Source organism: the organism of the source record quoted next, unplaced genomic scaffold, assembly GCF_019419815.1.
Source record: "Pyrus x bretschneideri cultivar Hongxiangsu unplaced genomic scaffold, Pyrus_bretschneideri_v1 Contig17, whole genome shotgun sequence".
Classification (NCBI taxonomy): domain Eukaryota; kingdom Viridiplantae; phylum Streptophyta; class Magnoliopsida; order Rosales; family Rosaceae; genus Pyrus; species Pyrus x bretschneideri.
In genome coordinates this window covers 7,108,074-7,130,920 of record NW_025999468.1, presented here as the reverse complement: position 1 = coordinate 7,130,920, position 22,847 = coordinate 7,108,074, and the positions used below count along the sequence as shown (strand labels likewise).

The 22,847-nt window shown below is 37.9% G+C and overlaps 4 protein-coding genes across 5 annotated transcripts; 3 read left to right on the top strand and 1 right to left on the bottom strand.

Moving 5' to 3' along the window:
* The first annotated feature begins 4,698 nt into the window (after positions 1-4,698).
* Positions 4,699-6,452, top strand: LOC103946360 (putative methyltransferase DDB_G0268948). The gene is made up of 2 exons (XM_009357044.3): positions 4,699-5,451; positions 5,614-6,452. The coding sequence occupies exons 1-2, from the start codon at positions 5,302-5,304 to the stop codon at positions 6,238-6,240; spliced, it is 777 nt and encodes a 258-aa protein (XP_009355319.2). The 5' UTR covers positions 4,699-5,301; the 3' UTR covers positions 6,241-6,452.
* Positions 6,453-7,011: 559 nt separating this feature from the next.
* LOC103946362 (stromal 70 kDa heat shock-related protein, chloroplastic) lies at positions 7,012-11,076 on the top strand. The gene is made up of 8 exons (XM_009357045.3): positions 7,012-7,664; positions 8,300-8,552; positions 8,679-8,758; positions 8,903-9,045; positions 9,177-9,275; positions 9,498-9,687; positions 9,862-10,260; positions 10,375-11,076. Exons 1-8 carry the CDS (start codon positions 7,152-7,154, stop codon positions 10,783-10,785), a joined length of 2,088 nt encoding a protein of 695 aa, XP_009355320.2. The 5' UTR covers positions 7,012-7,151; the 3' UTR covers positions 10,786-11,076.
* LOC103946363 lies at positions 10,822-12,588 on the bottom strand. The gene is made up of 2 exons (XM_009357046.3): positions 12,270-12,588; positions 10,822-12,133 (listed from the first exon to the last, which is right to left on the bottom strand). The coding sequence occupies exons 1-2, from the start codon at positions 12,463-12,465 to the stop codon at positions 11,328-11,330; spliced, it is 1,002 nt and encodes a 333-aa protein (XP_009355321.2). The 5' UTR covers positions 12,466-12,588; the 3' UTR covers positions 10,822-11,327.
* A 953-nt stretch (positions 12,589-13,541) lies between these two features.
* Positions 13,542-19,885, top strand: LOC103946364 (autophagy protein 5). 2 transcript variants are annotated; one of them, XM_009357048.3, is made up of 8 exons: positions 13,546-13,955; positions 14,105-14,229; positions 14,591-14,657; positions 15,987-16,076; positions 16,268-16,355; positions 17,099-17,239; positions 17,988-18,122; positions 19,407-19,885. In XM_009357048.3, the coding sequence occupies exons 1-8, from the start codon at positions 13,851-13,853 to the stop codon at positions 19,742-19,744; spliced, it is 1,089 nt and encodes a 362-aa protein (XP_009355323.2). In that variant the 5' UTR covers positions 13,546-13,850; the 3' UTR covers positions 19,745-19,885. The 2 variants fall into 2 exon arrangements, with proteins under 2 accessions (XP_048437650.1, XP_009355323.2); XM_048581693.1 differs by lacking the exon at positions 17,099-17,239 and having other exon boundaries at positions 13,542-13,955.
* The last annotated feature ends 2,962 nt before the right edge of the window (positions 19,886-22,847 follow it).

The window sequence follows — 22,847 nt, the reverse complement described above, 5'->3', positions numbered from 1 at the left end:
ATGAATTTTACGCACGGAACGGAAGAATGTTGCATATGTTCATAAGTAATTGTATTATTTCTTATTGTCAGTTAGTGTTATGGTAAAATCTCAACTGTCTTCATGATATCAGAGTAAGTTGTCTCAAATGTGAAGCTCAATGACTACACTTGCTTCATGTTACCCAATTTGTATTGTCCACCTGTAAGGTTTGAAAATTCGTCATACATGAAAGAGCATGTTGAGAATATGAATTTTACATCAGATAAAGAAGTGATTTTGCATGTGCCTGTTTGATAACTAATTTTAATATTTTGTTTTTAGTTTGATAATTAATCTTAATTAGTCTAAACCAAATTGGACTTGGCTTTCCAACGACAATTTTAATTCATTTTTCTTGGCCTTGGACCGGAGAAAATCGGAAGTCTTGAGGTTGAAAAGTATTACCAGTACTAGCTACCAGGAAAGATTCACAGTTAATTTGGTTACTTCTTATATTACTAATTGATTTATAATAGAATTTCAACTTAATTTACTTACAGGATTCGTTTGATAACATTTCAGTTTTTTATTTCTGCCAAAAATTGAAAATTCGTTTGGTAACTAATTTAATTTTCAATACTGAAAAAATAAATAATGGTAGCTATCAAACGAGTTTTTTATTTTTAATTTTATTAAACAAAATGAAAATTGAAAACAAAACGTCTTTATCAAATGTCCCTTTAATGATTAACATTTATTAATCGAAGCCAAATTGGACTTGGCTTTCCAACAACAATTTTAATTCAATTTTTCTTGGCGACCGTAGAAAATTGCCAGTCTTGAAGTTGAAAAGTATTACCGGTACTAGCTAGTAGCCATCATGAATGATTTACAGTAAATTTCTGCATGTATAAAATAAAAAGTTCAAAACCCACATAGTTTCACTCTAGCTAGTCCTCTCTTATTTAAGGCTAATACATTGTATGGACAAGGACACAAAGATACAACAGGATACAACACAACAAAAATATATTCAATTTTTAAACAACATAAACACGATACGACATGAATATAGTGTTGAAAATATACACAAAAAATTAAATATACCTAAAATATTATAAAATAAACATTCAAATTTATCACGCAAGTACAAATTTATATTATTAGACCCAAACCTTCAGTTATGTAGTTATGTTGGCACATCAACAATTTGGTTATTAAATTAAATAAAGCCAAACAATGCCAAAGTCATCCAAGAAAACAAAATTGATGTGCTCAATAATTACAAATAGAAACTAAATAATATTAAACCATCACCAGATGGTCTATTAGTTGGGAATGAATTTCACACATTACGTCATGAGTTTGATTTTCGGTGCTCGTAAATTACATGATGGTGGTTAGAGAAAGACTAAAATGCCTCTATGAGTCTTCCCAACCGTTGAAAAAATAGACTGATGGGGCGAAGAACTAAATAATATTATACTTTACATGAGGCCACAACCACATATAATATATAGAAAAATTAGGTTCCCATCCATATTTTTCCTCATCTATTGATTAAAACTTTATTCATTTTCAATTTTTGATCAAGGTTCTTAGATTTTAATAAACATCATTAATTATTTCAATAATAAAATATTTTTAATTTCTAAATATATTCATTTAGTGTTAGAAACGTTACACTTGATATATTCATATTTATGGCTAATTTTTTTTATCATATATTTTTATTTTTAGTTTGTACCCATTTTTAATTTGCAACCATTTTTTAATTTGTACCCATTTTCTTTTTTAATCTGTACCCATATATTAATTCCTTTTTATGCCCATATTTTTTAAACTTATTTGTATTTGTACCCATATTTTTTAATTTATTTGTAACTATTTTTATTTTTGCTAAATGTACCCATGCTAATTATATGTATTTATTTTATATTTTAGAATATATCAATAGTTATTTTTAAAAAATATGTTAATTATTATGTGGGTACATTATTATTATTATTTTTTTTTTTTTGCTATACTTTTTGTGAAGAACAATTGTGACAACCCGTCCTGAAATATAATCTATTTTATCTTTGCTAGCATGGAATGATGATTTTGCTCTTGAACGTTGTGTGGTGTTGTATAGTTTAATCTTTGGATGTGGACCAAATATGTTAAGTCCTAATGGTTTGGACCCAATTAGAACTTAGATTTTCTTTGTTTTTGGTTGGCTGCAGCCTGGACCACACACTCATACACGCACATCAACCTGTTGACCCTCTTTCTCTCTTTCCCTCTCGGATTTTTCTTCCATTTCCGTACAACTGTACGGACAACTCTCAAACTAACCCTTGCATGCACAGATTGACGTCGATGAGGTTGTTTTTATGTTCCTTGTGAGCCCAAGAGCTCATCCATATAGTTAGTTGGATGTGAAGACTTCATTTACTTGAGAACCAGAAAACCCCGATGAGGTCCACTGTTTATCCATCGTGATCGAATAGGTTTTGTCGAGTTTGGAAGACTTAGAGAGCCTTAGAACTTCTTCTCGAAGCTTAGGGAAGAATTTTGGAAGGTTTTGGATGTTAGGAAGCTCGGGTTTGATAAGTTGCAGAGGTGGCCGGATTATCGTGATTTTCTGGTGAGATCCCGTGAGTTTTAGGACCTAAAAGTGGTAAGGTTTTGTTCCTCTCATCCTAAGCTTCATTTTGGTTTAAATTTCGTGAAGTTTGGTTGAAAAATGAAGAAGATATGACGATTATAAGTTTTTCCAGTTTCCGGCAACTCAGACGGCGGCCGGCAGCGACTTTGGCGAGGATCACTAGAGAATATGAAGAATATTCTGTCAACTTTGACGGAATATACTAACAGCGTCAGGTATATTTAACGGTATATTCCATTTTTGGACGGAATATACCCTAATGCCGTTAGGGTTTCCGTACGTGTGCCAGGCACGTGTTTGCACGTGTGGCCATGCCTTGGCCGAAGCGTGAAGGCGTGTGGGTGGTCGGAATTTTTTTCTAAAAATATGGGGATATTCGTGGTGTTGAGTAGACCACGTTGGTGTATTCAAACACCTCATTTGAGCAATTTATGAGACGTTATTAGTTAGTTTCGTTTATGTGCTTTAGTTTCGTTTATGTGCTTTAAATTAACGTTTATATAGGTGTTTCGCATATAAGTGAGACATATCCTTAGGACGAGCATAGTCAATTGAGGCTTGGGGCTACGACCCTTCCACATACCAGTGAGTGGGCTTTTGGTTTTCCGTATATACCTATATACTTGAGATTTTTCCCAAAAAATCGATTTAAATGAAATTATGTTTAGAAATGGCATGCATATTGATTTATACATTGATCATCATTGAATTAATATGGTATGCATAAATGTGATTTGATGTTGTGGACGCTCAGGTAAGTACCAGGTGAGTTGTAGATTGTTTACGTAAATTGATGATTACGTGAGATGTGTTGAGAGCTCAAAAACTTGCACCTTGGTGTTAGTGCTCCCGCTCGTGGTTAGGGCACAGTCCTTCACGTGATGTTCGCCTCCTGCACCATACGCTCACCTTGGATCCAAGTTAGGTGCACAATCCTGTTATACAGACCACTATAGGTGGTTTCGACTCGTAGGTGACCCGTAATTATTCACACAGTCTTCATGTGATCGTAGCACTTGAGCGTATTTATTTACACCTAGTCTTGTCGTACAGACCACTTTAGGTGGTTTCGACTCGTGTGCAGGTATATTTGTTGAGATGTGGATTTGAGTCGTATAGGTCATGTTAGGTGACTCCAGCTATATGGATGAGCTCTAGATTCAGGCGTACATGTCATGTTAGGTGACTTCGGCTAACATATCATTTTGCATTGATTTGTATCACTTGGCTTACATATTTTTATGCTAAGATATTCGACGTGGCATATATGTGGATTTTGCTATTCTGAGCATGGTTGTGATATAGATATGTATTCTATTTTCTGGGAAATTATACAGGTTTTACGACGAGGGGTTACTATCTTTGATAATTGAAATGGTTTTGAAAAACTTTGTTTTTGCCCACTCACACTTTTTGTTTTGCGACCCTCCAGGTTCTAGTTAGGAGTGCTTATTGGTGGCTTGCGAGGAATCCACGTCAGCTCTGACAGATTATCACCATTGTAGGATTATCTTTGGGTGTTGTATAATTAGTATTCGTCCGGTTGGACTGCACTTAGCCTACTTATACTTTGGTTGTGAATTCACACTTAGTTTCGTTTTGCACTTATTCTTATCTAGTGCTCTAGTTAGTTTGGTTTTTATTTATTCACATTTCTTATATTAATATTGTTTCCGCATTGTGCACTTGACTACTTCACCCTCACGTAACGGCTAGCACGCCATGATTTCGGTCGGGGTGTGTCAACAATATTACTCTAAAATTAATTTTTAACTATTATTATATTTTAAAAAAATTATTTGAATTTGTTTAGATTTCATAATTTGTGGGACGTTAAATGCATAAATGCATGAGTTAAATCTCTTAAATGATGCTAAGGACATTGATCATAATATTTAAACAAACAATATTTCAATCTAACAATTAAGTTGATTAAAGACCGGAACCAAAATAATTCTATTATAATTTATATTATACTAACAAATTAAGTGAGAGAAAAGCAAAAAAATAGAAAAAAAAGAAAAGGAAAAAAGACTGGCTCACCACAAGATGACGAATTTTAGGCTCATATTTCACATGATTCGTTCTGAGTTTGATCTTGATGCTATGACACGTTAGTGGCTAGAGAATGCTGAAATGCTTATGTAAGTCTTCTCAAATTCTGAAAAAATGGATTGCCGTAACTAAGTCACTAACTAAGCTACCAACTAGCCTCCTTTTCAAGAAAAAAAGAAAAAAAAAAGAAAAAAAAAGGAGACTGTTTCAACATATCCCATCCAAAAGCAAAAGCTGTACTCCGTTCTTCGCTGACCAGATTCCACCCAAAATACAATTGCTTCTTCTCCTTACCAGTTCCGTTGTTCAAATTGGAACCCAGCACGGTCAGCCGACAGGTCCTGTACCCAAAATACTATTGCTTCTTCTCCTTACCTGTTCTACTGTTCAAATCGTAACCAGTTACCCAGCACCAGTAGCCAGCACACTTGCAGTTGCAGACAACGCAACCAACACAGTTGCAGCCGACGGTCGACGGTGAAGCTCTCTCCCACCAGAGTCTGCTTGTCCTCTGAAAACGTATCCAGACAGTCGGATTCGCATATAGTAAGCGTATCGACGACGTATACTGGTCAACGGATACGTTCACATACGTATCCGGCGTATCGGGCCGTAAATTACAGAAGTGAAAAAAAATGGAAGGTATATTCGGCAAGCACGCAGATGTTTACTTGGCAGGAAGGCCAACTTATCCCAAGGAATGGTTTTCCATGCTGGCCGCTCTCACACCAAATCACTCTTTAGCTTGGGATGTCGGCACTGGCAATGGCCAAGCTGCTTTCTCTGTGAGCACTTTCTCTTAATTTTCGAAACTTCCATGATGCACCAGTGTATTAGATGACTAGATTTTGACAGTCTCAGTTCAAACACCGATGAATCACATACAACGGTGTACTGTGGAAAATAAGAGTATTAAATTTTTTACTATGTATTTTTCCTTTCTGCAGCTTGGAGAGCATTATGAGCAAGTAATAGGGACTGATATGAGTGAGTCCCAACTGAAGCTTGCACTCCAACATCCTCGAGTTCGTTACGTTCACACTCCGATGACCATGTCTGACGACGATTTGGTTGAGTTAATAGGGGGAGAAAACTCAGTTGATTTGGTGACCGCGGCAGAGGCCGTGCATTGGTTCGACCTCCCAAAGTTCTACTCGGTCGTCAAGCGCGTTTTGCGTAAGCCAGGAGGCGTGATTGCAGTTTGGGGCTACAAGGATAGCGTAACAGACCCCGATCTTGACGATGTATTGAAGCGTTTTCGCGAAGCATGTAAACCGTTTTGGGACCCGAAGATGGACTACTTGTGGGAAGGGTATAGGACACTTCCATTTCCATTTGAGAGTGTTGGTTTGGGTTCTGAAGGTCAGCCTGCGCCACTGGAAATGCCGAAGGAGACGTCATTTGAAGGGGTGGTGAGGATGTTAAGGTCCTACTCTGGAGTCAATGCAGCTAAAGATCAAGGTGTGGATTTGTTATCACAAGAGGTGATTGAAGAGCTTCAAAGAGTTTGGGGTGGCCCTAACTTGGTCAGAAAAGTTACTACCAAGGCATTTATGCTCGCCGGAAAAGTGTAGGCTGTAGTTTATTTCCGATATATATTATGGAATTTGAACTTTTAGGGACGGAAACCCTAATAAGTTGGACTAATCCACATCTTGGTGTATTGGGAATGAATTACATGCACATGTTTCCTTATGTAAGTATATTTGAGTTTAGCTTACCTTGTAAAAAAAACTCTTCTGGCACCTCGTATTTGCTATACACGAAAGTTCATCTTTTAAATTCATGATAAAAGTCTTACAAACTTCTTTAAAATTCGTATGAAAATTCACTCAAAATCGATGGCTTACATTGATCTCTTCAAATTCTTCAAAAATTTTCTTAAAATAGTTGGATACTGGATCTCTTAAAATTCTTCAAAATTTATGCTCTGAATCTCTTGCGAGGTTCTCTCTTTCGGTACAACAGATCCTTGGCCGGGAAAGAAAGACACTGGAGTTGAGCGAAAATAGGAGGTGACATAATCCAACTCTTTTTAAAAAACTTTTGAAGGGTGTTTTTTCAAGAAAGTAAATAAACGAGTCCAAACAAATCTGATTAGCGCATTGCGCCACACATACCTTGAAGTTGAGCCCACTTTACTCCTCCAAAATTGTGGGTGGCGAAATGGCACCAAAACTACCTCGATTTTTCCACCGGGCAGTCCTCGAGCTAGCAATCCTACGGTCAGGAATCCTGCCCGCCAATCAAAAATCTCACGGGCAATGGATCATTCCAGAACCCATCCGCGTGGCATCACCTAACCCTCACTCTCTCTCTCTCTCTCTCTCCCGCGAAAAGAACCCTTCTTCTACTTCTCTTATCTCCTCACTTCACTTCGCCTGTCTCTCTCTTCGCTCTTCTCCTTCTCCCAATCCGCAGCGGAAGGATTAGGGTTTCTGTACACACAGTAAAAAACCCTAATTTGGCCTGAAAGCTCCCAGAAATGGCTTCCGCGCAAATCAATGTCCTCAGCACAGCGCCCAATTTCACAACCCCGAGGACGGCGTTTTTTGGCCAGGGACTGGGCAGGACGACGCCGTTGAAGGCGTTTGTGAGCCTTAGACCCAACGGCGTCAGAAGGGTCGGACCGCTCCGGATAGTCAATGAGAAAGTCGTGGGAATCGATTTGGGGACGACGAACTCGGCCGTTGGGGCTATGGAGGGCGGAAAGCCCACCATAGTCACCAACGCTGAGGGTCAGAGAACGACGCCATCCGTGGTGGCGTATACGAAGAACGGGGACCGGCTTGTGGGTCAGATTGCCAAACGACAGGCCGTCGTGAATCCGGAGAACACCTTTTTCTCGGTGAAGAGGTTCATTGGAAGGACTATGTCTGAGGTGGATGAGGAGTCGAAGCAGGTGTCGTACAAGGTTGTAAGGGATGCGAATGGGAATGTCAAGATTGACTGCCCTGCTATCGGGAAGCAGTTCGCTGCCGAAGAAATTTCAGCTCAGGTATAACTTTTTGCTGACATTTTGGGTTATTTTTTATATCTTTTTTGTTTTTGGCAATGGGATGTTGAAAGTTTACAAATTTGAATGAGGGTGAAGTTCGTGGAGTAATTTGTGGTGTTATTATGTTTTAATTTGTTTAAAGGTATGATTTTTGATGTTATTTTGTTGGAAGTCAATGGTGGTCGTACACTTGCACGGTGTTGTTTTGCGGTTTTGGTGATGGGTGTTGCGAAATTTATCTACGGGTTCTGTTCGGGCGATGGGAAAATGAAGGGAAATGAACAAGGTTAATGGTAATTTTGTTTTGGTGGTGGTTTGTGGAGATTGTAGAACTTGCATTGAAGGAAGCTCTTGAGTAGAATTAGACTCAACTGTGCTTCAGTGCTTAGAAAATTGCGGGAATAGATAACCGGATATGAACATCCAATTTCAGTTAAGGAAACGATTTGTTATTGTCTACTAATTCGAATTTGTGAAACATTAAAACATTAAGGTATTTCCTGTTTCCTTTAAAAATCTTTACTTTTCCGAAGTGCACTATTTGTGTGATTCAGCTAACAGAGTTTGGTTAACTTTTAAAACCGATGTGGTGCTTTGATTGTCTTATTCTTTATCTCCTTTTATTGCTGGTGTAGGTGTTGAGGAAGCTTGTGGACGATGCTTCAAAGTTTTTGAATGATAAAGTTACTAAAGCGGTGGTCACTGTGCCTGCTTACTTCAATGATTCTCAAAGAACTGCTACAAAAGATGCTGGCCGCATTGCCGGGTTGGAAGTTCTTAGGATTATAAATGAACCTACTGCTGCTTCTTTAGCATACGGTTTTGACAGGAAGAACAGTGAAACTATCTTGGTATTTGACCTTGGAGGTGGTACTTTTGATGTCTCAGGTACAGTGTTTGTTATTGGGATATGTTCTCTAGCTATTACTTCCATACTCCATACAGATGTTGGTTTGCGTGTTTTGTTTGATCTATTTTATCAACTTTTTCTAACTTGCTCTCCTTCCATTACAGTACTTGAGGTTGGTGATGGTGTGTTTGAAGTGCTATCTACATCAGGAGATACGCATTTGGGCGGTGATGATTTCGATAAGGTTAGGATTTTCTATTTCTTTTTAATTTTTATTATGCCATGACCATTCACTTGAATCCTTTTATATTAAAAAACTGTGTTTCCTTTGGGCTAAGTTTAGAGGCCTAAATAATGAGACGGTTCTGATAATGTTGCTATTTTGCAGAGGATTGTTGACTGGCTTGCTGCAGACTTCAAAAGTAATGAAGGAATAGACCTGTTGAAGGATAAACAGGCTCTTCAGCGGCTGACAGAGACAGCCGAGAAAGCCAAGATGGAGTTGTCATCTTTGACTCAGGCTAACATTAGGTATGTATGTTGCCAATATCTGAGAACCTTCATTAGTCTGAAGCATTTTTCAGCCATTGACTATTCTCCGTGATCATCTATCTGGGCTGTTTTCTAACAATGCTCTATTGCTGATGATTGTTTTGTTCCAGTCTGCCTTTCATTACTGCGACTGCTGATGGGCCGAAGCACATTGAGACAACCCTTACAAGGGCAAAGTTTGAGGAGTTGTGCTCAGATCTGCTTGACAGGTGTGAATTTTTGTTTCAACTTGTTATGAGATTGTGGATATAAGCATATTTGATTCTAGCTTTTTGTCTTACAAACGTCTTGCAAATTTCAAGATATCATCTTTGATGTCTAGGGTTGTAGAATGTTTTCTTGTTTCTATATTTAGTGGTATAATTTTTGGTTCTATGAAACCAGGGAATATTTGATTCTAAATTAACGTTATCATTTTATTGATATTTTAGGCTTAGAACACCGGTCGAAAACTCCTTGAGGGATGCAAAGCTTGCCTGGAAAGATATAGACGAGGTGATACTTGTTGGTGGTTCAACACGTATACCAGCTGTACAGGAGCTTGTAAGGAAGGTGACAGGGAAGGAACCAAATGTTACAGTTAATCCTGATGAAGTTGTTGCCCTAGGAGCTGCAGTTCAGGTGGGTGTCTATGATTTCTTTCTAGTGTGCTATGTCCATTGTTACGACAATTTTTGTGAAGTTACGGTTTTTTTTTATTTTTATTTATTATTTATGTTTATTATTTTATATGGGACAGTTTCAGTTGTTATTGTCGTATTGACCTGTGATACCTTTTTTTTTCCTTGATCCTAGGCTGGTGTATTAGCTGGAGATGTCAGTGACATTGTGCTTTTGGATGTGACACCACTGTCATTGGGTTTGGAGACCCTTGGTGGTGTCATGACTAAGATCATCCCAAGAAACACTACTCTACCTACCTCCAAGTCGGAGGTGTTTTCAACAGCTGCAGATGGGCAGACAAGTGTCGAGATTAATGTCCTTCAAGGGGAAAGAGAATTTGTTAGAGATAACAAGTCTCTTGGGAGCTTCCGGTTGGATGGTATACCTCCTGCTCCACGAGGGGTTCCTCAAATTGAAGTCAAGTTCGACATTGATGCCAGTGGTATTCTATCTGTCGCTGCTGTGGACAAGGGCACAGGAAAGAAGCAAGACATCACCATTACTGGTGCCAGTACCTTACCTAGTGATGAGGTTAGCTGACCAGCAAATTGTAAATTTGTCAGATTTGTGATATTAGATTTGGAACTACTTGTTTGTATTTTTAAGTCTTGAATTATATTGAGAGAAATGTCTGCAAATGTACAGGTGGAAAGGATGGTTAGTGAAGCCGAGAGGTTTGCACAGGAGGACAAGGAGAAGAGAGACGCCATTGACACAAAGAACCAGGCTGATTCTGTTGTCTACCAGACAGAGAAGCAACTGAAAGAGCTGGGAGACAAGGTTCCAGCTGAAGTTAAAGCAAAGGTCGAGGCAAAACTTGGAGAGCTCAAGGAGACAGTCTCAGGGGGTTCAACTCAAGCCATAAAAGATGCCATCGCTGCCCTTAACCAGGAAGTGATGCAGCTTGGCCAGTCACTTTACAACCAGCCTGGCACTCCTGGCGCTGGTGCAGGGCCAACTCCACCCGGTGCTGAAGCTGGTGGGCCTTCAGAATCATCATCCAGCAAGGGACCTGACGGAGATGTTATTGATGCAGATTTCACTGACAGCAAGTGAGGAGGACCGTTGGACAGAAGTTAAGTGCCATTCTTGCTTATTTTGTTCAGATTGAATGTGTATGTAAGAATGATTTTACTGGGATGGGATCGTGGTGTCGGGGGTTAAGGTGTCATTTTTGTTTTATGGAGAATGAGAAACAATGTCCTTTGGATGGCAAAGGACTAGTTAGTTGAAATTAATTAGGGGACTCGAGAAGAACGATAACAAAACAATAGGGCGATTAGATCCCTCGCAAATTGTTTAAGCATCGATTGAATTAAATGCAGATGAGCAGCAAACTTGACTGAACCTATATATGTCTGTACTTGTTCCAGAATTGATACTTGTTGATAGATGGTTTCTGTTTTATCTTTACAATATTTCTTTCATTCGCACGAAAAAAGAACAGGCACCTTATATGCATTCAGCAGTAAAAACCAACACCAATAGTAACAAACCAACAGAGACTATCTGGGACTTAGAGGGAGGCTCTCGTCCCTGCTGATGTTCGTGTTACAAGCATTCAGGGCGGACAATTGTCAGTGTCCACATTTGCTGCTTCATCCTCCGCCGCCGCTGCCGCCACTTAGTCTTAGTGATGATCGAGGACTATTGTTTTTGCTACCGGTAGGGTAGTTGTAAGGAATCGAATTTTGGGCATGCCCAGGAGAAACATTAGGGCCCATCAACGAGCCCCGTGCGCTTCCGGACTCAGACCTGACTGGCGACGACGGAGGTGGTGTCCTAATCCCTAGGTGGTGTGCTCTTGCACCAAGCGAAGACTGGTACGCATGGTGGTGGTGGTTCTGATGGTAGTTAGGGTGATGGTGACGCCCTTGAGCATGGCCTTGGTATGCACTGCAAATACTCGGCGAGCTGTGCACTTTATGCATTGGAGGCGTAAGCGAGAACCGGTGACCTCCCATGCTTATGTCACCCACAAGCGCGTGGTGTTCTGGGGATGCTGATTTGGGCGATGAACACGCCGAAGATAAGCTGAGGCTGCCCATGGGGCTACTTGCGATGATCATCGGGGCAGTCGGAGCATTCTGCTGCTGTTGCTGCAATTGGGGCTGCATTTTCGGTGGTGATCGAATGATTCCATTGATGGCGTCAATGTAACGCTGCTCCAGCATTTGGTGTTCCAACGACGGGGTTGGACCCTCGATCACCACTGGCTTGGACAGGAACAAGAACGTTCGCAGCTTCGGGCTCCCTTCGCTCTCTTGTCGATCATATTCATCAAGCATGTGCTTTAGATCCTCGTCGCTTTTGACGGAGACCAAGGCGTCGAGATCTTCCGTGCCTAGCTGGTATTTCAGCACCATCTCCCCATCAGACAATGTACTCAGCTTTTTCATCAACTCTGTCGCGTAGATAATGTAATGTTCTTAAAAAATTCGTAAATTTGTTAAAGCAGAGGAGGTTCCGAATTCCAATCTCATTGATGAAAGTTCGATACTCCCTGAAATTCAAAAGGAATAGACTAACAAAATGGGCACCTGCGAACGTTATGCTGCGAGACAATGCGACGACGCGAGTATCCCCTCCGACGTACTTGAGGTGGCCGTCGGCGGGCCTGGGTAGGATTCTGCCACCATGGCTGCACAAGAACTTGACCCTGTTTCTGGGGGAGGACGGCGCGTCACTATCACCACCGCAACTACCGCCACCAGTACCGCCAATTTCACCCGCCATTTTTCATGTCAAATTATGTCATGTACGTATTGTTTTATGAACTGATCATATAAATTAATTATAATGTAAGTAATCAACTCAGCGAGACTGCAACTGCAACCCCCTCCCCTCGACCTTGAATCGCCGTCACGAAAAGCCCCCGGGAATCTGCAACGACGGCAATCAATCAAAACATCAAAATCCGATTTCGAAAAAATACAATTATATTTGTTTGTTTGTTTGGTTTTTTTATTAATTTAGAAATTTATATCATTTTTATTTTAAAAAAGTTTTCCTATATGCTTAATTGGAGCTTACTCTGTACAGACGAGGGGAGGCGCAGTTGAAAGACAAAAGAGGGGAAGAACAAGATTGAATTGGGGAGTGATATTTTTTGAACAATGAAAAGAAGAACCCAAAAATAGCGGGAGAGAGAGAGAGATGCTTGTTGTTGGGTTTCTCTTGAATGAGAGTTTCTACGGATTTCCCTAAATCTCTCTTTTGTACGAGAATAAGAATGACTAATATGGAATGGAAGCGTTCATACCTTTATTTTCATACACACATTTGTTTTCACCCACCGACCCACAAACATTTTGTATGTGGCCTGTTTTATTAGGGATTGGTTCTTCTCGAAAATTATGACTTTTTGAATGTTGTTATGCTAGGCCATCCATCCGTCTTATTTTCTCACTCATCTGTTTTATTTGTTTATCTATTAGATCTTATTGCTAGTTACTTTTTGTGTTTTATGGGCTAACAAATGACAGTCTGCTTGAAGAAAAAGTTAGTCGAACTCTAATGACGATATATTTTGATTAAATTAAATACAATATATATGACGATATATTTTGATTAAATTAAATACAATATATATATATATATTAAATGGTTACGCTAATATAGACTTAAGCTTAATCACGTTGGCTAATATAGACTCAAGCATTGCGCTCGTCTCTCTGCACTTAAGTTCGAAACTTCCTCCTAACTATACAGATGAAGTTTAGCGTAGAACCAATAAAAAAAAATGAAAAAAAGGGATGTATGCGTGTCAACTTAAGGGCATAAACCCACGAAACAATACGGCATCGTTCCATTTTTTTATTGGTCAACATACGGCGTCGTTCTGGTATAAAGAAAAGAAATAGTTTCACATCGTCTTCTTCCTCGCGAAGACCTCTGCGCCTCAACCAAGCGCTGCCGCCTTCTGCAATTGCGCACTGCACACGGCGCCAATTGAGGCTATAATCCGACCAAAACTACACCGTTTTGATTATAATTATTTCCTCCTCCTCCTCCTCTTCTTCTTTCATTCTCTCTAGAGCAGAACTCAGTCTCTCAGTTTCCACTGAACCAAAACGACACCGTTAGAGGGAGAGAGAATTTTGCCAAGGAAGAAAAGAAGAATGGATATGGAAGCACAGAGGTTTGTATGGGACGGAGCAATTCCTCTGCAGATTCATCTCCATGAATCCGACGTCGCCACTCTTCCTGCTCCGCCACCTGCCCTGGTACTAAACCTCTATGTACACACACATGTATATGTATATATATATATATATATATATATCTATCTATATATCTACATATCTTCCAAATTTCCGATTATGCCCCCGATTCCCCTCCTAATTTACTCTGATTGTTGCTCTTTCTGTAACAGATCTTAGCTCCTCGGATTGGGTACCTGCCATTGTTGGCCTCACTTCTAAAACCTTACTTCAGCTCTGCACTTCCTCCTCGCTTAGACACCATTTGGTTCGAGTACAAAGGCTTACCTTTGAAATGGTATGCACCGATTTCCTCTTTTTCTATACTTGAAAATTCGGTTTTGCTACAATGCTTAAATTGCCGGTTTTCGTATAGAAATTAGAAAACAAACTGTTGATAATTGATTGCCATTTGATTTTTGATGTTAGTGACTATCAGTATAATTTGCACTAGATTTTTGGTTTTTCTCTAATTGTTGATGCCCTTTTGGTTCTTTATATGATCTCACATGCCCGTGTAAGGTTCTCGTGCAAGAAGTTTGTGTGTTTGAAGTGACTGAGGGAGGAAAGAGTGAATTAATAGCGCTGGATGCTTTCATAGGTTGTTAGATTCGTGTTAGTTTTATTTGTTTTCATAACGTTGCAAGAGGTTCTTGCAGGTATATACCGACAGGAGTTCTGTTTGATCTTCTATGTGCGGAACCAGAAAGACCTTGGAATCTCACGGTAAATATTTTTTCTTATTGGTTTATCTTCTATCATCGCTATGTTTAAAATTGATGAGTATGTTATTAGTTTCTCGGGAAATTTAGATAGAAACTTAGGAGGCAACTAGTCGCAAAACAAAAATAGAGGGTTATGAACAGAAATCCTACTCATGTTTGGTTCTCATATATGTAAAAAGGAGATGGCTGGCTATCAGAAATCACATTCGTGCACACATTTATTTTGGAAATTATTCTTTGTAAATGATTTTGGACATGATGGAGCCATTGGTACCGAAATAGAATATATATTAAGGCTGACCATTTTGGAGTCATTTATGTATTTTTTTTAACTCAATTAAAAATCGATAGATAAGAATTATCAAATATTCTCTTGTTTTGGTGGCTGTTGGGAAATCTAAAAAATTGGCTAGATGTGTTTTGCGGGACCAGTTTTAAAATTTCATAATGTAGTGGGAATGTGTTTGAATGAATTTGGGACCAAACCAGTTGTATAGCAAACCTAGAAAGTGTTCGTTTCCATCACCTTCTTCTGCCAACATCAACACCATCACTGGTGCTACACTGCTACATGTTGCCACCATCATTGCGACTGCACTGCTTCAATTTTCCCATTGCCGCCATCTCCATTGCTACACTGTTTCTGCCACTGGTATTTACCATCACCACCACTAAGCACTGGCACTATTACCATCGTGCAACACCTTGTTGTTACTGCAATCAGTAAGACTACGACCATGACACAACAGTTATCCCCCATGTTCTCACAATTAGTTAAACTAGACTTGCAAGATGTTATTTATGTGATATGTAATCCTCTGATTTTTTGGCTCAGTATTGTTCTTAGGGTTATAACTTAGTTTAAACAAACTAGTTTAGCAAACAAACTATCAGGTAAAATGGTCCAAACGAGATTATAGGATTCACATACTTTCCAACTATTATTTATTTGTCAAGGATAAGTTTGGTTGGACTATGTAAAATGTTTTACTTTTACAACAATATAATGGTGGGTGTCAATGGAACACGAATTTTTAGAATTCATTTTTTGATGTCTAAGTACGCAACAACTTGAATAATGTTAAGAATATTTTTGGATGATCTACCAATAAGGTTTTGGTCGAGTGGTCATGCCTGTGGTTTGCTCCCATGTGGGTACATTGATTTCGCTAGCTATTTGCATCCAAGTCTATAGAGTGGGTGTGGTGAATTTCTGGGTATCGACGAACAATATTTTCTGATGATCTTTTTATTAGTGTCTTGCTCCATCTCCTTTTCTTATTATGTTTCACATTTGTAGATTAGAAGTGAATTTTGGATCTTTGTGCAGGTGCATTTTAGAGGATATCCGGGGAACGTATTGATTCCTTGTGATGATGAAGATACTGTAAAGTGGAGCTTTATTAATTCTTTGAAAGAGGTCAGGGATTGTTTTGTTAGTTTCATATTGTCTATTTATAAAACTGTTGATTTCCCTGCCATATATTATATTTGACTCAATTTGGTTTTACTGTTTAGTTTGGGATCTAGTGACAAATTTTGATTGGAAAGTCTTGTAGGACAATGTAGATGTCCTTAAAACATTTCTAATGGTATTTGTTACATCTGCAGGCTGCATATATAATCAATGGAAACTGTAAGAATGTGATGAACATGTCTCAACCAGATCAGGTGGAGCTCTGGCGTTCAGTCTTAAATGGTATACCTGCTAGTTACTGATGGTTAGGATTTAGGAGTTACTTGTGACATTTTTTTGGGTTCCTTCTGTCAAATTTACTCATATTTTAGTTAAGTTGAACAAGTATAGGTGATTACTCAAATTTACATATATTTGCGAAACTATAAGAAAATTTCTATAAAATCTTGTAAAAAATGTTATCTATAATCAAACACTTTATATAGGGATAATCTTTATCACTATCATTTTGTTGAGAATATCCCACATTGTGAAGAAAGTTGAGGTTCCACCATAAAACCAATTGGCAATATGGGGAATAGCCCAATTTACTTGTAAGCCCATGCAAGGTCCCTCCTCCCATCAATGTGGGATTCATTCTCAACACGCACCCCCATGTGTGGCAAATTTCAAGTCTAACATGTGGATAACACAACTGGGTGATGTAGAGCGCGTGTGGCCGTTGGGCTTCACATGTGGGACAACCTGCTCTGATACCATGTAAGAAGTTGAGGTTCCATCATGAAACCAATTGGCAATATGGGGAATAGCCCAATTTAATTATAAGCCCATGCAAGGTCCCTCCTCCCAACAATGTAGGATTCATTCTCAACACTTTGGAGATGAAAACCTCTGCACCCATTGGTTTTGGGATCGATGCTTGCATTCAGACTTTCATATATGCACATAGTTCTTAAGATCATATTCTGCTAATATTTATGAATGAGCCTTCTTAGCTTAATAACTTCCTCAAAAAATTTTGTTAGGTAATTTGGAATCCTACTTCCGGGTATCTTCCAAACTTAAGCTTGGAACAGTTGGGGAAGAATGGGCAGCAAAGAATTTATGCGCTCCAAAATCCAGACCAAATATGGGTGAAACTGATGTTTCTGGACAAGTGAAGGCAGGTGAGCGAAGATTTAATGTTCTAGCTTGTCTTCATGATTAGTGTGCTCACTTTTTCCAGGGTAATGAGACCCAAGGGAAACTCTACAATCTGGAATTTCTAAACAAACTGCATACAGAGCCTGTCAAGAGAGTATTTGTACTATACTACAACCTAGCATGCTAGCCCTTAATTAATTAAATTACTATTTAATCTTAGCCCTCCAAAATACTAAAAAACTCACATAACTGCCACCTGACTGTTTAAAAAGACTAAGAGCATAACTATCATCTACTAAACTGAATAAAATATAAATTTCAAACTAGATAGATAAATACAAGGAAATAACTATGACAAAAAACTAACTAGAACCAAAGCCATGTTGGCTAGCAGGCCCACTTGGTCCTGAAGGCCTCCTAGATGCTCCTGCATCACTGACCAAGTTTAGTAGATTATCTGGGACTGAGAACAGTACTGAAACATTGTTCTGGGTTTTGGAGCAATTCTAGCTCCTAGTTGTTGCCTAGAAGGGGTTGCAAGCTTGCAGTACGTATTAAGAACTGCGAAAAGGGTGTATGTCATAGTGTTATTCAAGTATAGACTTAAAGTAGATATAGAGGTTGTAACCCTTTACCCTGAATTTGTCTGACAGTCCTAGTTAAAATTGAAAGAAAAATCCTTGAAAGAGCTTCCTACATTTGAAATTGAATTGAAATTATATAGGTACACATTTATTGTTGTAATTAATTTTCAAATGATTGAATTCTTAGGTCGAGTTCCAGTTCGCTTATATGTTTGGAGAGTCAGTGAGGATTTTGTTGATTTTGAAGATGCACCTCAGATTGATAGCTGGGACAAAATCTCTTACATTAACCGGCCTGTTGAAATACAAGGAGGAGAAGGAGGTGAGGCGGCTCGTATTTCTCATAAACCTTCCTCAGAAATATGTGCATGTAGTAAATTCAAGTTTCTTTATTTCCCTTTTCATTTTACAGTAAATTTATGGAAAGTATTTTTAGAATCAAGACAAAGTAGACTTGGCTGCCTGTTAACATGGTCAGCGTAGATAGAAAGAACATCTTTCATTTACTTTCTTGTCGAATGCATTAAAATTTGTACTGAAGTTACATAGACCCTAGTTCCTTCCACCGTACACCATGACCGTTTCTGGTTTGGAATTGCTTTCCACATCTTATATTCTTAGTTTTCCTATCTGTACTTTTGGGTAAGCTGGCAGGGTTTTCCGATGTTTGATTGCTATACCTATCATGATCTGTCATTTAAGCCTTTTACCTCCACCATTATTAAAACAACAAGAAAGCCTTACCCCACTAAGTGGGGGCCGACTGTATGAATCCTAGGAAGCCATTGCTCTTGGTTTTGCGCCAAGTCTTCCGTTAGCTCCAAATACTCCATGTCTTTTCTTAAAGTCTCTTTCCAAGTCTTCCTAGGTCTTACTCTACCAATTCAGCCCTGAGCCTCTGTCTCATAGTTGCATTTAAAAATAATATCGGAATAACAGAGAAAGAAAGGATTTCTCGACGGTTTTGTAATACTGCTTTTTTTTTTATTATTTGAAGGACTTTATATGTGATGCATGGCCATGAATTGCAGGGTCCTCTTGTTTTATGCCTTCTTTTATTTTTATTTTATTTTTTATTTTTTATTTTTTATATTTTTTGGTATAAGATTATATTTTCTAGTTAAGAAACTCCAGGGAGGAAATATATATATTTTCTTTTCTGCCACAATCTTCCTGGCTACTGCAGCTACATAGTTCCTATTTTTGGTTGCTTAGTTCTTCAATTGAATTAGTTATTTATTCGAAAGAGTGAATGTCGGTCATGTGGCTTATTATTTTGGTGAAATTGATGTTGTCTGTTAGATTTAGGAGTATGAGATCTGAGGACAGTGAAATGCATGTGCGCATGTTAAACAGACAGACAAACATCAGATCTCATTTTCTATTTTTGTTTTATGCTTGACCCAAAGCTGGTTCTTGAATCCCAACAACAGGAACCGTTGTCGTGTCTCACATAAGTGAATGCTTTATTCTATCAGTTCAAGGTGTAAATGTATTGGCAGCCTCGTCAATTTATCGATTAATTTAGCACCGCTGAGCATGTCGGATAGATCATTTTAGGGTTTATAATCTTTTTAGTTTTGACCGAGTTTATTTTGCACTACAGGTAGATGCTTCACTCTAAATGATGCAGTCAAGAGCCTTTTGCCAGAGTATTTTCCTGACAAATCCTTGATCAATGAAGAATCACCGACAGTAGCTGAAGAGGATGAACAAAAAGTTTCCGCTGAAGATGCAAAGGCCGAAGAGGAAGTAGAAAAATCAGGTGAACAAACAGAGTCTGGGAACAAATATGATGATGCCGAAATCAAGCTGGTCCGTATCCAAGGTATTGAACCGAAATTGGAGATACCGTTCTCTTGGGTGGCAAACAACTTGCTGAACCCCGAGCACTTTCTTCATATCTGTGTGTATTTGAAAGTACCACAAGTTAGTACCATGTGATAGGCAGGTTGCGTTTGGAATCATAAAACACAAGGGGAAGGGAGGGATCTTCCATTGGTGACTTTGAAAGGCGTTTAACTGTATAGAAGTGTACAGAAGATTAAATGTCAATATATCTTCATCGTCCACTTGATTTTTCTACGATTTTATTTTCCACAATAGAAGAACCTAATAAGCTAGGTGTTTTTTATTCGATTGCACGTACCATTGAGTGGTTTGGAAAATTACCGGCTAGATCTTGCATATAAGGATGTAATGAATTTTTACGATGGTTAGATTTTGCATGAAGCTCATGTCACTGAGTGTTGCGTATTTTTAGCTGTACCTGGTTATTTATTTATTTAGATTTTAGCTCGCGTGCCATCATTTAGTTAGCGGGACTAGTGTGGGGTCGGACGTGACCAAAGTACCTGAGAGTCTTATTCTTTGTGAGAATATCGTGGATGACGCAATTCAAGTACCCCACATGGTCCAATACCATCATTACACATTCCTAATATATTTTGACCGAAGTTGTTGATCATTCAATCAATCAATCATCGATTTTTTCATTCTTGCATTCATTAACCCAACAATTAAACCTTCATTTAAACATTGAAAAACAATTAGACACGTAATAACATCAATGATTGAAAGGATGAGAAGGTCCAAACAAGGCAAGATGCAAATATTACTATTTCCAATTTCCACGTTGGAAATACATGAATGTCACTTTAACTCAAAGGTAGAGTGCTCTACTGCAATTTACCACCTAACAAAATTTTGAATCACCTTTTCACCTTGACCAAAAAAATATAAAAAATTATAACGTGCCAGCTTCATCCATTTCTTTTTTAACAGAACTTGGCTGAAAAATCAACAGCAATTCCTGCTACTCAGTGCTCACCAATCACAGATTGACACATGTTTAAGTAATTAATTTTTTAATTACTTAGACACATGTCCATCTGTGATTGGTGAGCAACAGGAACTGCTGCTGATTTTTTTAAATCAAAGAATTGTATGTGCTTAATACGTGATTCTTCGATAGTGCATATTTATATCACGAGAAATTGGAGCAATGGTTCTTGAATTTTAGGACAATTGAAGTTTTGGTCTCTGAATTAAGAATTCGTGAGTATAGGTCCTTGAACTTGTTAGAGTGTGGAGCAATGATCATTTTCGCTAACTACGTTTGAACTTACGTCCAACATAAAGGGTTCAAAAGGGATAAAAATGGATCTAAGTTTAAACAGAGTTAGCCAAAATAACCATTGCTCCATACGATTACAAGTTAAAAAATCAACAATCAAGAATTTTTAATTCAGTGACTAAAGCTCTAATTGAACAAAAATTTAGGGATCATTGCTCCAACTATCTCTTGTATCTCCAACTTTAAAATACTCTTTTTGTTTAAGGAAAAGTAATGCTACATTTGTCACATTTTTCATATTACATTTGTATCATCTCTCTAATAGAGGTAAGAACCATCAATACATGTGGGTCTCATCTCTATTAAAAATGCGGTACAAATATGATATAAAAAAAATATAATAAGAATATCATTTTTGTTTAAAGAATCACGTACGACTTTATGAACAATTTTTTAAACAAGAAAATAGACAAAGTCAAGTTATTGACAGCACAGTTGCAACAAAATATTAAGTGAATTCACAAATTGACACGATTTATTTTTCAGTTGGCAAATTGCAACATCGCTTAAAGTTGACATTGATAATGTTTTCCAAACACATAAGGTTGAAAAGGCTGTTGAGTGTTGAGTAATGTGATCCCTACCTCATGCTCATGCAATGAATGCATCAGACTATCAGTATTTTTTTCGTTTTCTTTTTTTGGAAACTGACTATCAGTATTATTTTGTTTAATATGAATGTGAGAGTTTTAGAATCTCATAAACGTCAATACAACCAGATATTATTCATGTTTTTATGTCTTTTACTTTTTGTTTGCATGTTTTCATTTTATCGAAGAAAATATTGAATTTAATAACATGATTATTATTTTTGTATCTCTTGTAGTGAAAAAGTTTAAGGGAGGGTATGCAACACCATTTCAAGATCAGTGTATATAGCACGAAGTCTTTTTGAAAACTTATAAAGAGGGTCTTAGCTCTTTCTTTGGTTTTTACAAATTGCCCACCACGAGAGATTGTTGTCAGCGAGATTCAAACTTAAATCTTGATCTAATAAAAAGGACGATTCTTACCAACTCAACCAACCCTCATTGTAAATCTTTTGAGTGGTCGTTTGCTTTCTCCATCCTCGCTATACATTTCTCATTATTTTGGGTTTGAGTCAAAAGCCTCAAAGGCCACCTCACTCGTTATGTAATAAGAGAGGGCAATGATTTTCATATACCTATTTTGTTACTTCTTTTGCACACCTCTACTTATTTTTAATCGCTTATTCTCTTTTGATTCTTTAATTCAATAAAAATAGTAATAAACGGAGATGTGCAGGAAATAAAAAAGATCAGTGAAAATGACTTTCAAATATGAGATTGTAAATAATTGGAAGCATCATCTCAGATGTTGCTCGAAACAACATTGCGTTGTTCTTTTTCGATGGAAACATATTGTACATTGGATCTACTTATATACGGTACAATGAAAGTAAATGGATGAAGTTCATGAGAGTTAAGATAGCAAGGTTTGTTTGAAAGTACTTTTAAAATGAAGTGTTTTTAGAGAAAATATTTTGGATTTCAAAAACATTTGAAGTGCTCCCTGGAATAAGTACTAGTTATGTGCTTCTTATAAGAAGCAATTGTTTTTTATTTCATAATTCACGTTTTTACTAAAAATTAGTTTCAAATATTTTCACAAAAAACGTGTTCAATCGTTATAAAAGAACTTCCAGATAAGCCCTAACTTAGACAATAATTTGTGAATATATCTCAATTCTCATTGCTCAACCAAAAATTAAGATACAGAATTCACTGCACAAGTGGGAGTGTATCTGTCCGCTACTACAGGTAGTAAAAACTGCATATTATATGAAATTTCACTCTTTGACCAAAAAACAAATAAGTTTTACACATGGAACAATAAAATCTACAAACTAGCTGGCTACATTCCAAAAAAGCGCTTACATACTTTAAGGAT

Excerpts from the sequence above, each read along its gene's own strand:
- LOC103946363 (XM_009357046.3), bottom strand. The coding sequence starts at position 12,465 with ATGGCGGGTGAAATTGGCGGTACTGGTGGCGGTAGTTGCGGTGGTGAT. Across the intron at positions 12,134-12,269 it reads TCGCAGCATAACGTTCGCAG|AGTTGATGAAAAAGCTGAGT; the intron begins GTGCCCATTTTG and ends TCTACGCGACAG.
- LOC103946360 (XM_009357044.3), top strand. The coding sequence starts at position 5,302 with ATGGAAGGTATATTCGGCAAGCACGCAGATGTTTACTTGGCAGGAAGG. Across the intron at positions 5,452-5,613 it reads ATGGCCAAGCTGCTTTCTCT|CTTGGAGAGCATTATGAGCA; the intron begins GTGAGCACTTTC and ends TCCTTTCTGCAG.
- LOC103946362 (XM_009357045.3), top strand. The coding sequence starts at position 7,152 with ATGGCTTCCGCGCAAATCAATGTCCTCAGCACAGCGCCCAATTTCACA. Across the intron at positions 8,553-8,678 it reads TGGTACTTTTGATGTCTCAG|TACTTGAGGTTGGTGATGGT; the intron begins GTACAGTGTTTG and ends CTTCCATTACAG. Across the intron at positions 9,046-9,176 it reads TTGACTCAGGCTAACATTAG|TCTGCCTTTCATTACTGCGA; the intron begins GTATGTATGTTG and ends GTTTTGTTCCAG.
- LOC103946364 (XM_009357048.3), top strand. The coding sequence starts at position 13,851 with ATGGATATGGAAGCACAGAGGTTTGTATGGGACGGAGCAATTCCTCTG. Across the intron at positions 14,230-14,590 it reads AAAGGCTTACCTTTGAAATG|GTATATACCGACAGGAGTTC; the intron begins GTATGCACCGAT and ends AGGTTCTTGCAG. Across the intron at positions 14,658-15,986 it reads AAAGACCTTGGAATCTCACG|GTGCATTTTAGAGGATATCC; the intron begins GTAAATATTTTT and ends ATCTTTGTGCAG.